General features: G+C 45.4%; 1 protein-coding gene across 2 annotated transcripts in view; it reads left to right on the plus strand.

The window, feature by feature from the left end:
* The window catches only part of LOC132398516 (polyglutamylase complex subunit TTLL1-like), a 43,402-nt gene extending 29,479 nt beyond the window's left edge, over positions 1-13,923 (plus strand). For both annotated transcript variants that reach the window (XM_059978092.1, XM_059978093.1), the window contains 6 exons: positions 490-624; positions 2,134-2,242; positions 3,056-3,199; positions 9,770-9,856; positions 11,112-11,275; positions 12,135-13,923. In XM_059978092.1, the coding sequence (XP_059834075.1) occupies positions 490-624; positions 2,134-2,242; positions 3,056-3,199; positions 9,770-9,856; positions 11,112-11,275; positions 12,135-12,261 (766 nt within the window). In that variant the 3' untranslated portion in view covers positions 12,262-13,923. The remainder of the gene's footprint in view (positions 1-489; positions 625-2,133; positions 2,243-3,055; positions 3,200-9,769; positions 9,857-11,111; positions 11,276-12,134) is intronic.
* Positions 13,924-16,696: the final 2,773 nt, after the last annotated feature.

Raw genomic sequence — 16,696 nt, forward strand, 5'->3', positions numbered from 1 at the left:
GGTAGCCTCCAAGCTGATGGCATGAACATCGATTTCTTGAACTTCCAGTAATGCCTCTCCCATTTCACCATTCCCCATTCCCAGTTCTCTCTCACCTTAGTTCCTTACCCGCCCATCGCCTCTGTCTGGTGTTCCTCCCCCTTTTCTTTCTTCCTTGGACTTCTGTCCTCTCCTATTAGATTCCTCCTTCTTCTGCTCTGTATCTCTTCCACCATTCAACTTCCCAGATCTGTACTTCAACCCTCCCCACTGCCAGTATCACCTATCATCTTGTCCCCTCCCCTCACCTTCTAACTCTGACCCTGATCTTTTTTTCTCCAGTCCTGTTGAAGGGTCTCAGCCCAAAACATCAACTGTGCTGTTTTCCATAGATGCTGCCTGGCCTGCTGAGTTCCACCAGCATTTTGTGTGTGTTGCTTGGATTTCCAGCATCTGCAGGTCTTCTCTTGTTTGATAAGGTTTTGCTAATGATTTTAATTCCTTTTGCAGCTTTGTGACTAACTCTTCCAAGGAAACTTATGTCATTTCCCTCTACATAGACAGTCCACTATTAATTGCTGGGAAAAAGTTTGATCTTCGTTTTTATGTGTTGGTGACATCATTTCGCCCATTAAAATGTTATTTGTAAGTACAGTGAACTTTAATATTCAATCACTATTTTCAGGAGCCACTTTATTAGGTACACCTTACATCGGCTCATTAGTGCAAATATCTAATCAGCCATCATGTGACCAGCAACTCAAAGCATAAAAACATGCAGATATGATCAGGAGGTTCACTTGGACAGACCAAACATCAGGATGGGGAAGAAATCTGATCTAAGTGACTTTGACCGTGGAATGATTGTTGGTGCCAGATGGGGTGGTTTGAGTATCTCAGAAACTTGCTGATCTCCTGGGTGCAAGAAACAAAAAACATCCAGTGCACAGCAGTTCTGTGGTTGGAAATGCCTTGTTGATCAGAGGAGAATGGCCAGACTGATACAAGCTGACAGGAGGCCAACAGAAACTCAAATAACCATGCATTACAACAGTGGTGTGCAGAAGAGCATCTCTGAATGGGCAAAACATTGAATCTTGAAGTGAATGGGCTACAGACATACTATACTCAGTAGCCATTTTATTAGCTGCAGGCGATACCTGTATGTTTGCATCTACTTTATATCCAGCTTTTGAGCATAGAAGCTGTATATCCCTCTGTTGACAAATATAATGCAAAGATCATGAGTTGGTCCTGGATAGATCCTGAAATCAGCATTGCCCATCCTTGAGTGGGGAGCAGACCAAAAGTAGTTGCCTGCTCCATCTGTCAGCACAGTTACTGATCCTAGGTATTATAGACCTATTTTACCATGATAACTCTTGACTCGTCATGGGTACAGAAGTAGTTTAGAATCTTTCAAGTTATTCATGACCACTGCCCCAGTAGGAAGCTGATCAGTCACTGTAAGACATTTGCTGACCCTATCCTGTATGATTTCTGACTTTCTCAGCAGTGTGTGACTGTTAGAAGGTAGAAAGGTAGCTGGCATACTATGCTTGCTTATTTCTTCTTCTTTGGCTGGCCGTGGCTCTCTGGATGTCTAGTGATGGTATTCCACTGAGGGTATACAATCCATTGACATTCATTGGCATAAGGCAACTAGTGATAATTCTGAAGCTGCTGTTTAGCATAGAGTGAAACAAGGGATATTTGCAGAAGTTCAGATGCTGGGCAGATGCTTCTCCCGTTGTAAATCTGCAAGCTTCTAAAGAGTATTATTTTGAGCACTGGCTTTTCTTCTCGTCCACTTGACGTGACTCTTGTAAGAAAGCGTGAAGACCACAGTTTTCCTGCGCCTCCTTGGGTCTGTGCACAATATCAGTGTGATGCCAGCTGATGCTTGAATTTGAAATGGGGCAGGGATATGCACTAGTTGAATTTACCGCTTGTCAACTTTCATCAGATATTGTTTTAATGGCATCTAAATGGCAACCACCTAAGATCAGATGATGGATTCACCTTCTGAGTAACAAACTATGTTAAAGTTTTAACGTGGCACAAAAGATTTTATTTGTGTCCTCTGGATTTTATACATAAAATCTGGATTTTATGTATATTTATAATAAGTATACATTTCTTTATTTATTATAGGTATAAGCTGGGCTTTTGCCGATTCTGCACAGTGAAATACACTCCAAATGTCAATGAACTGGACAACATATTTGTGCATCTTACAAATGTTGCCATACAAAAACACGGGGTAAGGCCTGGTTACTACAGAGAAGTAGTAATTTGGGATTGTTCGTGCTGATGGAGGCTTTGATGCAGGCAATTCTCAGCAATGTTCTATAAAAAAAATGATTTTCCAGAGAGCTCAGCAAACCTGCACGTTATACTGTTCCTTCAAATTTTTGCTACAAGGCTGCAAAGCCACTGTGAGTGGACAGTAAAAAATCCCCGAAGTAAGCTCTTGAGCTAGCAAACACAGCCTTCAAACGTGTAACTTAACTCCAATGGGCCAATGTTGTGAACATGCTTTGCCTAGCATGCCTGTACCAGACCTGCTAGTTTTCAGAAATTTGTTCCCTTTACTTTATTTCATGTGCGCAAGAAATTGAGCCACCTCAATTAAGAAACTTAGTGCTTGGTTTCTTTTCTCAGTTTCTGATTAGTTAAGAAAATTGTTTAAAACTATATTGACATTGATTTAGTCATCCCAAGTGCATAATCCTTTGAAGAAAATATTGCTTTATTTGTGTGAAATTTGAGCCAGAGTTACGTGCAGGATTCTCCAGATAACAGTCCACTCTGCATTTTTTTTTTTGCTGTGACGTATAACATAACATTGATGAGATGAAATATCAAGAGTTCACTATTTTAACACCATCTTCAAAAGATCTTCCTGGATCACAAGGAATGTGCTTTTTGCCAAATCACCATCATTGACTGCTCTGAACACACGCATTAATTTAGGGTAAACCACTGATGAGTCATGAGTAATTTAGTATTTATATTAAATTAACCATTTTGAATTATTATGAGCACTAATAGAAAACTTAAAATACTTTTGAAGGATGACTACAACCCCATTCATGGTGGGAAATGGACTGTGGCAAATCTGAAACTTTACTTGGAAAGCACGCAAGGAAAGAAAGTCACTGATAAACTGTTTGATGAAATTCACTGGATGATTGTACATTCACTCAAAGCTGTAGCTGTGAGTATAATTGTGATATTTAGTTACATTTAATAAGATGGCTGGGAATTGAAAACTTTTTTAAAAATCTAGCACACAACCAAATCTTTTTAAGAAACTTTAAAACTCCTCCAAATTTATTTCTATTTATTCAGTTTTCAGGATATGGTTATCGTTAGCAAAGCCAGCATTTTTTTCTATGTCTAATTCACCTTAAGAACATGGTTGTGAGCTTTCCTGCAGACCTTCTGATGAAGGTACACTCTCAGTGGTGTTTCAGTACTTAGCCCAATTCACGGTGAAGAAACGATGATATATTTTTAAGTTAAAATGGCATATGCCTGAGGGGGAAACATGCGGTGGTAATGTTCTCTTCCAGCCGAAGCTGCCTTTGTTCTTTGTGATAGCTCTTTGTGAGGTTTGGTCAGAGTGGCCTTGGTAATCAACTGCAGTGCATTTTGTAAATGGCGCACACTGTCACCATTGTGCACCCATGGCACGGAAAATTAATATTAAGGGTGGGTGAGTGGGGTGCCAAGCAAATGGGATGTCTTAAACTGGTTGGTGTTGATGGGCCAATTTTAATCAGATTCGATATGTAAATGTAAAAAACATTATGTGAATCCAGCCTATCAAACTTTGTTTCAACAGGGCTGGGTAGGTAACTAACCTACTCTCTTGGATGGTTTGCTCATTTAAATGGTATAATAAGGCTTTATGCTTCAGACTCTTCTCTACTTTCCTGGTTTAAACACGATGAGATAGAGTTCTCAGATGTCAAGAGAACCATGGAAGAGAAAATATCCTTTCAATTGTGTTTGTGGGCCATAATGAAAAGAATTAAGCTGGCCAGTGGTGGTGTGACATCAGTACCGGACTTCAAGGCCAATGGTCCTGGGTTCAAATCTGGCTGGCTGCTCTCCATGCATGCTGGGTTGAGCATTGAGCTAGCAACTTGGCCTCATAAAAAACAGACAAACGCTAAGGAAACAGCAAAAAAAAATTCTGCCTGATGTGCCACAAGGAACAACAAAGGAAGAAAATTACTTCTCTCTGCTTCCACCTCCCCGAACGTCAATTCCTGGCCTAACCCACAGTACCACTGATCTTCTCCCAGTGGACTACCGAACTTCTACCTCACCCATATGTAGAAAGTAACTGCGAGTGCTGGAACAAATCTGAATTAAAAGCAGAAACTGCTGTAAAAACTTAGCAGGGTAGTCAGCATCTGCGTAAAGAGGAAGGGTTAATGTTCCTCTTTCAACACACACAAAATGCTGGAGGAACTCTGAGTTGCTCAGGTTTCCAACATCTGCAGATTTTCTCTCGTTTGTAATGCTTCTCTTTTGTTGGAACTGGGAAAGAGCAAAACCAAGTACAATAAGCATTTAAGAAAGAAATTAATATGTTGGTCTTTATTGTAAAGGTTTTTAAGCACATTGATTCAGAAGATTTGTTGAAAGTATACATATATAACATAGAAAAATAGATTCCCCTTCTTGTCTTCTTACATGAAGTGTGTTTTACTTGTTTTTAAGACAGTCTAGTGTAGATTCAGCAGTTTGTGTAGACACATCTTCTCAGAGTTGTGTGGCTCCCTCTGAAGCCAGAATGGATAAGATCTTGGCTGTTGACGTTTGAATATTAATGTGTTAATAAATTTCTAGCTTATCGTGTCCTAGTTTTTACAGTTTTTGGAGAACTGTCAGGCGATACTTTGCTGTCTTGTCCAAAATTTAGAGGCTGTAGCGATGTGCTACACACAGCGCTGAAATAATGACACACAGTCATTTCGAGACTAGTTTGTTCAAACTTCCTGGTGCTGGCATTAAATCCCTAGCGCCCGCCCTCTCCGGGCGGAAATGACGTCAGAGGTGCATTACCAAAGTCTCTCCCCGCACGCTGGCTATTTGTGAGCCGGTTCGCCTGCGCAGAAAGTGGGTCGCCACATAACCCTCCCCCAGTACCGGCGAGACACCCCCCAATGTCCTCAGTCTGGGTCGGACTCTGTTTGGGAGGTCTGCCTCTGCGCCGCGGCGCCAAGTCCACATGGGCTGGTTTGAGTCGGTCCAGCGTGAAAACCTCCTCTTTCCCCCCAATGTCCAGGACGTACGTGGACCCGTTGTTGTTGATCACCTTGAATGGCCCCTCGTACGGCCGCTGTAGCGGTGCCCGGTGTCCGCCCCTTCGTACAAACACAAACTTACAGTTCTGCAGGTCTTTAGGTACATTGGTCAGGGTCCGTCCGTGCTGTGAAGTTGGTACGGGGGCCAGGTTGCCAAGACTTCCACGTAGCCTGTTCAGGACTGCTGCGGGTTCTTCCTCTTGTCCCTTTGGGGCTGGTATGAACTCTCCCGGGACGGCCAGGGGCGCGCCGTACACCAACTCGGCCGACGAGGCGTGCAGATCCTCTTTGGGCGCTGTACGAATTCCAAGCAGGACCCAGGGAAGCTCGTCCACCCAGTTAGGTCCTCTCAGGTGGGCCATGAGAGCTGACTTCAAGTGATGGTGGAAGCGTTCCACTAGTCCGTTCGACTGTGGGTGGTAGGCAGTTGTGTGGTGCAGCTGCGTTTCCAACAGGCTGGCCACAACTGACCACAGGCTGGAGGTGAATTGGGCGCCTCTGTCGGAGGTAATGTGGGCCAGTACCCCGAAGCGTGCTACCCAGGTTGCGATCAGTGCTTGGGCGCAGGAATCGGCAGATGTGTCGGTGAACGGGACCACCTCTGGCCACCTCGTGAACCGGTCTACCATAGTTAGGAGGTACCACGCTCCTCGGGACACTGGTAGGTGCCCACGATATCCACGTGAATGTGGTCGAACCTCCAGTGGGTGGGTTCGAACTGCTGCGGCGGGGCTTTAGTGTGCCGCTGTACCTTGGCTGTTTGGCACTGCGCGCACGTTCTGGCCCATTCACTGACCTGCTTGCGAAGTCCGTGCCACGCGAACTTGCTGGAGACCAGCCGGATGGTTGTCCTGATAGATGGGTGCACCAAACCGTGTATGGAGTCAAAAACCCGCCGCCTCCAGGCTGCCGGGACGATGGGGCGAGGTTGGCAGGTAGCCATGTTGCACAGGAGGGTCCTATCACCTGGGTCTACGAGAAAGTCCTGCAGCTGCAAACCAGAGACTGCGGTCCTGTAGCTGGGCATCTTGTCGTCTGCCTGCTGCGCCTCCGCCAGTGCTGCATAGTCCACCCCCAGGGACAGGGCCTGGACAGCTGGTCTGGAGAGTGCGTCTGCCACGACGTTGTCCTTTCCCGAGACGTGCTGGATGTCCGTCGTGTACTCCGAGATGTAGGACAGATGTCACTGCTGGCGAGCCGACCAGGGATTGGACACCTTCGTGAATGCGAAGGTCAGCAGTTTGTGGTCCGTGAACGTGGTGAAAGGCCTGCCTTCTAAGAAGGACCTGACATGCTGGATTGCTAGATACAGTGCCAACAACTCTCGGTCAAAAGCACTGTACTTGAGTTCGGGTGGTCGTAGGTGCTCGCTGAAAAACGCCAGGGTTTGCCAGCGACCCTCAATGAGCTGTTCCAGCACCCCATCGACTGCCGTGTTAGATGCGTCCACTGTGAGGGCGGTAGGGACGTCCATTCTGGGGTGCACTAGCATCGCAGCGTTTGCCAAGGCTTCTTTCGTTTTAATGTAAGCAGCGGCAGACTCCTCGTCCCAGGTAATGTCCTTGCCCTTACCCGATATCAGGGCGAACAGGGGGCGCATGATTCGGGCAGCTGAAGGGAGGAAATGGTGGTAGAAATTTACCATACCCAGGAATTCCTGAAGGCCTTTGATTGTGTTGGGTCGGGGGGAAATGGTGGACTGTGTCTACCTTAGCGGGCAGAGGGGTTGCCCCGTCTTAGTAATACTGTGGCCCAGGAAGTCAATGGTGTCAAGCCCGAACTGGCATTTGGCTGGGTTGATTGTCAGGCCATATTCACTCAGTCAGGCGTAGAGTTGACGGAGGTGGGACAGATGCTCCTGACGACTGCTGCTGGCTATGAGGATGTCGTTCAAATAGATGAAAGCGAAGTCCAGGTCACGTCCCACCGCATCCATTAACTGCTGGAACGTCAGTGCGACATTCTTTAGGCCGAACGGCATGCGGAGGAACTCGAAAAGGCCAAACGGGGTGATGAGTGCCGTTTTGGGGACGTCGTCCGGATACATCAGGATTTGATGGTATCCCCGGACAAGGTCTACCTTGGAGAAGATCCGTGCACCGTGCAGGTTTGCTGCAAAATCCTGAATGTGCGGCACAGGGTGGCGTTCCGGTGTCGTAGCCACATTCAGCCTGCGGTAGTCGCCGTATGGTCTCCAGCCCCCTGTCGCTTTGGGCACCATGTGCAGGGGGGAGGCCCATGGGCTGTGGGACCTCCGTACGATCCCTAATTCCTCCATCCTCTTGAATTCCTCCTTTGCCAGGCGGAGCTTTTCCGGGGGGAGCCTTCGTGTGTGGGCATGGAGGGGTGGTCCCTGGGTCGGGATGTGGTGCTGTACCCCGTGTCTGGGCATGGCTGCCGTGAACTGCGGTGTCAGAATCGATGGGAAGCCCACCAGGAGTCTGGTGAATTCGTTGTCCGACAGCGTGATGGAGTCCAGGTGTGGGGCCGGCAACTTGGCTTCACCCAGGGAGAACGTCTGGAAAGTCTCGGCATGTACCAGTCTTTTTCCTTGCAAGTCAACCAGCAGGCTGTGAGCTCGCAAGAAGTCCACCCCCAGGAGTGGTTGGGCCACCGCGGCCAGTGTGAAGTCCCATGTGAACCAGCTGGCGCCGAACTGCAGCTGCATTGTGCAGGTGCCGTAGGTCCGTATCGTGCTGCCGTTTGTAGCCCTCAGGGTGCGTCCTGGCTTCCTGTTGCGGGTGTCATACCCCGTCGGGGGCAAGACACTGATCTCCGCTCTGGTGTCGACCAAGAAGCTGCGTCCCGATTGTTTGTCCCAGAGACGTACAAGAGGCTGTCCTGGTGGCCAGCCGTCATAGTCATTAGTGGCAGCTGGTCCTGGCAGGGCGGGTGACAACGATGGGCTTTTGTGCCCCACCGCTGGTGGTAGAAACACCACTGTTCACTGGCCTCCTCACTCCTGCCTCTGTGTTGTGTGCGCTCCCCTGCTGGGCCTGGTCTGCTCTGCTGTTGGGCGCGTGGCCTGGTAATCTGACCGATGGACGCCACGCTCTCTCTCTTGGCTTTCCACATCATGTCTGCCCAGGCCGCCACCTTCTGGGGGTCGCTGAAATCTGCGTTGGCCAGCAGCAGATGTATGTCCTCGGGCAGTTGCTCCAGGAACACTTGCTCAAAAATGAGGCAGGGCTTGTGTCCGTCAGCCAGGGACAGCATCTCGTTCATCAATGCTGATGGCAGTCTGTCTCACAAACCGTCCAGGTGAAGCAGGCGGGCACCTCACTCACGTCGTGAGAGGCCAAAGGTCCCAATGAGCAGTGCTTTGAATGCTTCATATTTGCCTTCTTGCGGGGGCGACTGTATGAAATCCGCAACATGGGCGGCCGATTCCTGGTCAAGGGTGCTCACCACATGGTAGTAACGCGTGGAATCAGAGGATATCTGCCGAATCTGGAACTGGGCTTCTGCTTGGCTAAACGTGGTCGCAGCATCCAGAAAGTTGGCAGTTTTACCAAAACTGCGTGAACAGATGAAGAGTCGGTCATCTTTGGTCCGAATCCCGTTTGGACCGTCGGGGTCACCAATGTAGCGATATGCTACACACAGCGCTGAAATAATGACACGCAGTCAGTAAGTCGTTTCGAGACTAGTTTGTTCAAACTTCCTGGCGCTTGTATTTAAATTCCTAGCGCCCGCCCTCTCCGGGCGGAAAAGACGTTGGAGGTGCATTACCAAAGTCTCTCCCCGCACGCTGGCTCTTTGAGAGCCGGTTCGCCTGCGCAGAAAGTGGGTCGCCACAAGGGCTTGCTTTATATAACAAAACCTTACTGAGTGAGGAATTGAATGTAACCATTTACAGAAAAATGCCTGTAGCAAAAAAAATTGCAATGATAATTGTATGCCATCTTGAAAAGTAGTTTTTAAAAAATTTTTTAAACCAGTAGTATTTAACAAAGAAATTAAAATATGTGAATTCGAAAGCTTTTTCATTACTTTCACTGTTTCTGCAGAAGATTGCTTGTTTCTAATCGTAAGTATTTGTTACGAGACGTACCCAACCACACCAGCTTCCGGGGTTTAGACGTTCTAACTCTGGAATATGGAAAGCTGGCACAGTCCTTTTAAGGGTTCAGGATGGTCCCGCTAATTGGCAATCATATTTTGGCGCTAAGAATTGAGTACTTGAAGAGCACCTGAACCAGAGTTATCTCGTGTTTGGTTTTGTACTCAGTTCTTGATTCACTTTTATTCCATGTCTCGATCCTAGCCTTGGATACTCCAGCTTTTGGGTCTGAACCATCCTCACCAAGGACTTGTTGCAGTATTGTGAGGTTTCTGGTACAATAGTGATTTAATATCCATTTAATAAGCATTTATAAAGACTAAAACTATCTACTGTGTGAATACATTCAACAATTGTTTCTTCATTTCAACATTCTAAGCCAAATCTCTTCTGTCTTTTACAGCCAGTAATAACAAATGACAAACACTGCTTTGAATGTTATGGGTATGACATTATCATCGATAGCAAATTAAAACCATGGCTCATTGAGGTAATTTTTACTGAATAACTGAAGATTGAGATTTATGTAACAGCTGTTGTCAATTGCTAAGACAATTCTAGAGAAAATATGCTAATATGGTACAATACACTATGGAATTAAACAAAATGGCCCTGTTCCATTATTAGAATTACAGTAAATCACATGTAGTTAGACTCCTTTCTCAATCTTATTGGGACATCTTTTATTAGGCAGCACTTTTTAAAGCTTTCTTTGGAGTAAAGCACTGATGGAAAACAACTTAATGGATAGCTTGTGACACTAATCATTTGATTCACCTTTGGGTTTTTTTTTACAAATGTTTCTGAAGCAAACAGTTTGCAGTTTTAAGAATGGCCTGAGTGTCTCTTCCTTTCCACTTACAGTATAAGCCCTATTTGGGATAGATGGAGACAACTACAAACAAAAAGTCAACGAATTCAGATCCTAGGATATTTTCAGTATCCCTGCTGTACTTCTACACAAGCTGTGCCTCATGTAAATCTTGAACTATGGAAATTCAAGATGTATTAAATATATAAATGGAGGATTTCAGAACTGCCTTTTATCAGTGACTTGTTGAAATGAGTCACTGTCTGTCTATTCAGATGAATATAAAAGATCCTTTGGTCAGGGTGATCTCAGTGTAACCTTTTGAAGATTGAAAGGCCTAGACAGAGTAGATGCGGAAAGGATGTTTCCTGTGGTGGGGAGTCTAGGACAAGATGGCACAGCCTTAGGATAGAGGAGTGTCCATTTAAAACAGAAATGCTGAGAAATTGCCTTAGCCAGAGGGTGGTTACCACAGGCAGCTGTGGAGGTCAGGTTGTTGGGTGTGATTAAGGCAGAGCTTAATAGGTTCGTGGTTGGACACAGCATCAAAGGTTACAGGGAGAAGGACAGGAAGTCGAGCTGAGGAGGGGAAAAAAGGATCAGCCATGACTGAATGGTGGAACAGACCCAATGGGCCAAATGGCCTAATTCTGCTCCTGTGCCTTGTGGTCATATTAGAGAAAAGGGCATCATTACATCTAAAGAACGGAGTACAAAATGCAGGGACATCTCATTGTTCATGTGACTGAGTTCATACATAAATGACTAACTTCAAAAGCAGGGAAAATATGTCATTTTATGAGCATGAAGGAAAGGTTTCCACTGTAAATAACTGAGATGCTGAAATGATGTAATTATTAGTATTTTCCTGCAGGGTAAGTCCTATTTATTTCAATTATTTCCATTTTTATAAAATCATTTGTCCTTCTAACAGGTAAATGCTTCTCCATCATTGGCATCCAGCACTGCTAATGATCGAATCATGAAATATAATCTCATCAATGACACGTTGAATGTTGTAGTACCCAATGGAGATATCTCAGCTTGGAAGTTCAGCAAAGCTCCTACAAAAGCTGCCCTTGGAAATTACGTTATCCTGTAAGTTATAAACTAGAATCTGGGTTTTCTTATAAAATGTTAATGAAGTAAATATATCAATGAATTTCTAGAGAAATTACTGGGTAATCTCAATTGTATCACTTGAAATGTAGCAAGAAAATAAATCTAAGCCTATTGCTCCGTCTTCTTTCCATGTCAAGAGTATCACTAGCTTGATAGAATGCTGTCTTTTTTATGCTGCAAATAGATGAAGCAACATTTAATTTTTAAAAATATTCTTTTGGACCGTTGGATTTGGCCCATTGAATTCATGTGGTTTGCAGAGCAATTCCATCAATCCTATTTCCCAAATTTCTTTTCCATAAGCTATTCTCACTCACATGCTCATCAACTCCACCTGATATCACCCACCTTTGCGAGGTGAAAGCCAGGAGAGATGTTTCAACCCAGTGCATTGAATGTAGTGAAGAGACCCCGGCACTTCACAAGAACATTGTCCAGCATTACCCAAGAAAAACTGATATCCGTCAATATAGTAAAAGTGAACAAAGTTTGGAGGAGGTGTTTTAAAAAAACATTTTTAGACTCTCATAAACAGAAACAGGTACCTAGAGGTGCATGAAAACAATACTCCCCAATATTTCATTAAAATTTCAATTCAGTGGCTTTTGATGATTCAAAGAGAGAGATTCATGTCTTTTTATCTTTTCAAAAATGTCATCTTATCAAGTTTACCTTCTGATATAATTCAGAGTTGCAGTCAATGATGGAATCTATTGCAAATAATCACATCCCATCAAAGCAGATTAGAAAAGGATAAAATCACTGCTCAATCGTCACCTAAATAAATAGCTGTTTAAAAATCTAAAGATTCCTTGTTTTTATGTTTCATCGTCAGCTGTGATGAAGACTTAACATTGAACGATGGAGCTGATCGTGAAATGAAAAATCGCCTGGGTCAGTCCGGTTCAAAAGGTGGAAGAGCAAAAGAGTTTGGACGACCTAGCACCACAACTTGGAAATAATGTCCAAATAAAGAAGAAATTAATTGATAGCAGCAACTGAACTGAAATAGTACTGTCCACATCCTTCACAAGCCAATTGTTCTAGCAACTCAGTTAATGATGAAGAAAGAATTTGTTGTTGGCAATTTGCTTTTCATTACTGGTTGGAAGAAGACAGGATAAGTATTACAAAAACACAATTTTTATTAAGATAAACACCATTTGAATTATTTTTTCTCTACATTCCTCTGATGAGAGCTTCACATCTGGTCCAGGCCCAAGCAATTTTTTTCTCCTGAACCACATTTGAATCATTTGCTACATTCCCAGAATTAGCAAGAGTAACGCTATAACTGTCAAGGAGGAGTAGAAACTGAACTGGGGGCAGTTAGTATGAAATAACTCCTGCTAAAGCATTAGGCTTCCTATATTTGACTTGTGCAGATATAATTGTATCCTGATGATAATAAATGGGTGATAAGCCCATGCAACTACTTCCTTCTTTATGATAAGATACGTTGTTTAAGGAGGGAAAATTTTGTGTTTGGAGGGTGTTGCTAATGCAACCATTCCTTTACTATTCCTGCCGCGTTCATGAGATGGGGGAAAAGGAACAGTTTAAAATCAAAGACTTTGTATTTGCAAATGATATTTTTTCAAAAAGTATCAACCGTTTTCTCTCATATCCTGTTCACATAGTCAGGCATTCATACCGCATGGCATAACGGAAAAGACATTACTATTGTAAAGCTGAACTGCTGTAATAAAGTAGAGCCTGTGTGGAAACTAACAGAGTCATATGGCCAGCACTCAAAAAATAGAAATGATAATCACATCATTATTAATGTTACCACGTCCTTTAAGATGTGCGTTCATGGTCCCATGACCATGATTGTTCTTGGCAAATTTTTCGACAGAAGTGGTTTGCCATTGTCTTCTTTTGGGCAGTGTCTTTATAAGATGGGTGACTCCAGACATTATCAAAACTCTTCAGAGACTGTCTGGTGTCAGTGGTCGCATAACCAGGACATGTAATATGCACCAGCTGCTTCCATGGCTTCACATGACCCTGATTGGGGGGATTAGCTACACCTAGCCCAAGGGTAACCAACAAGCTAACAGAGGGAAAGAGCACCTTACACCTCCTTTGTGAGGGATGTATCTCGATCCCATAATGTCCTTAAGAACAGAATATCTGTACATACTGTACATATAGTTCTGTGACATTGTTTTCCAGAATGAATTCGTTCATATATTTCCCACTTAATTCCAGATTTATACTAAGAAATGATTTCAAATTACCTGACCTCAACATTGTTAGTAATAAGTTTTTTATTGTGATTAGTGAGAACGGCATAAAATCCAATTATGGTAATAAATCTGTGTTGAATTATGAGTAGCAAAAATATTTTTATGCAAAATCATTGCTTGGCTTACCACAGAAGTCTTGGCTTTAATCAACCTCATTGTTGAATCATTGGATTTATATATGTCACTGTTGCTGATCACAAACATCATTTGAAGTTGTTCCATTATGCTAACATTTTATTTTAAATGTCAATACAATGGAATTGCTGGGAACAATGGTAACAAATTAAAATAACATAAACTATTTTTAAATAGCTAGGGAGGAAACATGGCTTGACTTCATCCTTGAGGAAATCTGCAGATGCTGGAAATTCAAACAACAACACACACAAAATGCTGGTGGAACACAGCAGGCCAGGCAGCATCTATAAGGAGAAGCACTGACAACGTTTCGGGCCGAGACCCTTCATCAGGACTAACTCAAAGGAAAGATAGTAAGAGATTTGAAAGTAGTGAGGGAGGGGGAAATGCAAAATGATAGGAGAAGACTGGAGGGGGTGGGATGAAGCTAAGAGCTGGAAGGATGATTGGTGAAAGTGATACAGAGCTGGAGAAGGGAAAGGATTATGGGACAGGAGGCCTTGGGAGAAAGAAGGTGGGGGGAAGCACCAGAGGGAGATGGAGAACAGGCAAACAACTAAATATGTCAGGGATGGGGTAAGAAGGGGAGGAGGGGCATTAATGGAAGTTAGAGAAGTCAATGTTCATGCCATCAGATTGGAGGCTACCCAGCCGGTATATAAGGTGTTGTTCCTCCAACCTGAGTTTGGATTCATTTTGACAGTAGAGGAGGCCATGGATAGACATATTGGGATGGGAATGGGACATGGAATTATAATGTGTGGCCACTGGGAGATCCTGCTTTCTCTGGCGGACCGAGCGTAGGTGTTCAGCGAAATGGTCTCCCAGTCTGCGTCGGGTCTCACCAATATATAGAAGGCCGCACTGGGAGCACCGGACGCAGTATACCACACCAGCCGACTCACAGGTGAAGTGTCGCCTCACCTGGAAGGACTGTCTGGGGCCCTGAATGGTGGTGAGGGAGGAAGTGTAAGGGCAGGTGTAGCACTTGTTCCGTTTACAAGGATAAGTGCCAGGAGGGAGGTCGGTGGGGAGGGATGGGGGGGATGAATGGACAAGGGAGTCGCATACGGAGCGATCCCTGCAGAAAGCAGAAAGAGGGGGGGAGTGAAAGATGTGCTTGGTAGTGGGATCCCTTTGGAGGTGGGGGAAGTTACAGAGAATTATACGTTGGGACCTAGAGGCTGGTGGGGTGGTAAGTGAGGACAAGGGGAACCCTATCCCAAGTGGGGTGGCGGGCAGATGGGGTGAGGGCAGATGAGTGGGAAATGGGAGAGATGCGTTTGAGAGTAGAGTTGATGGTGGAAGAAGGGAAGCCCCTTTGTTTAAAAAAGGAAGACATCTCCTTCGTCCTGGAATGAAAAGCCTCATCCTGAGAGCAGATGCGGCAGAGACAGAGGAATTGTGAGAAGGGGATAGCATTTTTGCAAGAGACAGGGTGGGAAGAGGAATAGTCCAGGTAGCTGTGAGAGTTTGTAGGCTTATAGTAGATATCAGTAGATAAGCCGTCTCCAGAGATGGAGACAGAAAGATCAAGAAACGGGAGGGAGGTGTCGGAAATGGACCAGGTAAATTTGAGGGCAGGGTGAAAGTTGGAGGCAAAGTAAATGAAGTCAACGAGCTCAGCATTCATGCAGGAGGCAGCGCCAATGCAGTTGTCGATGTAGCGAAGGAAAAGACGGGGACGGATACCCGTATAGACTTGGAACATGGACTGTTCCACAAAGCCAACAAAAAGGCAGGCATACCTGGGACCCATACGGGTGCCCATGGCTACACCCTTGGTTTGGAGGAAGTGGGAAGAGCCAAAGGAGAAATTATTGAGAGTAAGAACTAACTCTGCTAGACGGAGGAGAGTGGTGGTAGAGGGCAATTGGTTAGGTCTGGAATCCAAAAAGAAGTGAAGAGCTTCGAGACCATCTCAGTGGGGGAATGGAGGTAGATAGGGACTGGATATCCATGGTGAAAATAAGGCAGTGGGGGCCAGGGAACTTAAAATCATTGAAAAAATTCAAAGCATGAGAAGTGTCACGAACATAGGTGGGAAGAGATTGAACAAGGGGGGATAAGACAGTGTCAAAGTATGCAGAAATGAGTTCAGTGGGACAGGAACAAGCTGAGACAATAGGTCTGCCTGGACAGGCAGGTTTGTGGATCTTGGGTAGGAGGTAGAAACGGGAAGTGCGGGGTGTGGGAACTATGAGGTTGGTGGCAGTGGATGGGAGAACCCCAGAGCTGATAAGGTTGGTGATGGTATTGGAGACAATGGCCTGGTGCTCTTTAGTGGGATCAGGATCAAGGGGTAAATAAGAGGAGGTATCAGAGAGTTGTCGCTGTGCCTCGGCCAGGTAGAGGTCAGTACGCCAGACAACAACAGCTCTCCCCTTATCAGCAGGTTTTATAGTGAGGTTGGGATTGGTGCGGAGTGAGCAGAGAGCAGAGCGTTCGGAAGGAGTGAGGTTGGAATTGGAACAGGGTGTAGCGAAGTTGAGACGGTTGATATCCCGTTGGCAATTAGCAATAAAGAGATCCAGAGCAGGCAGAAGACCAGAGCGGGGTGTCCATGAAGAGGAGGACGGTTGAAGACGGGAGAAGGGATCATTGGTGGGGATAGGAGAGTCCTTGTCAAAGAAGTAAGCTCTGAGACAGAGCCGGCGGAAGAAGAGTTCAGCGTCATGGCGTACGTGGAACTCACTGAGGTGTGGGCGAAGGGGGACAAAGCTGAGGCCCTTACTGAGGATAGAGCGCTCTGCCTCAGAGAGTTGAAGGTCGGAGGGAATGGTAAAGACCTGGCAAGGATGAGAGATGGGATCAGAGGGGGGAGGGAGACTGGTAGTGTCAGTGGAGAGGGAAGGGTTGGGGTGAAAGGAAGATGGAGCCTCTGAGGGCCCAGGAGCTGACGAGGGGATCTGAGGGAGAGGGGATTGCAGAGTGGTGGTGGGGGAAGGGGAGACCGGAGTCACAATCGCAGCATGTGAAGACCCGGCCTGGAGTTCAAGGCTGGAGT

The sequence above is a fragment of the Hypanus sabinus genome, chromosome 8 (assembly GCF_030144855.1).
Source record: "Hypanus sabinus isolate sHypSab1 chromosome 8, sHypSab1.hap1, whole genome shotgun sequence".
Lineage (NCBI taxonomy): Eukaryota > Metazoa > Chordata > Chondrichthyes > Myliobatiformes > Dasyatidae > Hypanus > Hypanus sabinus.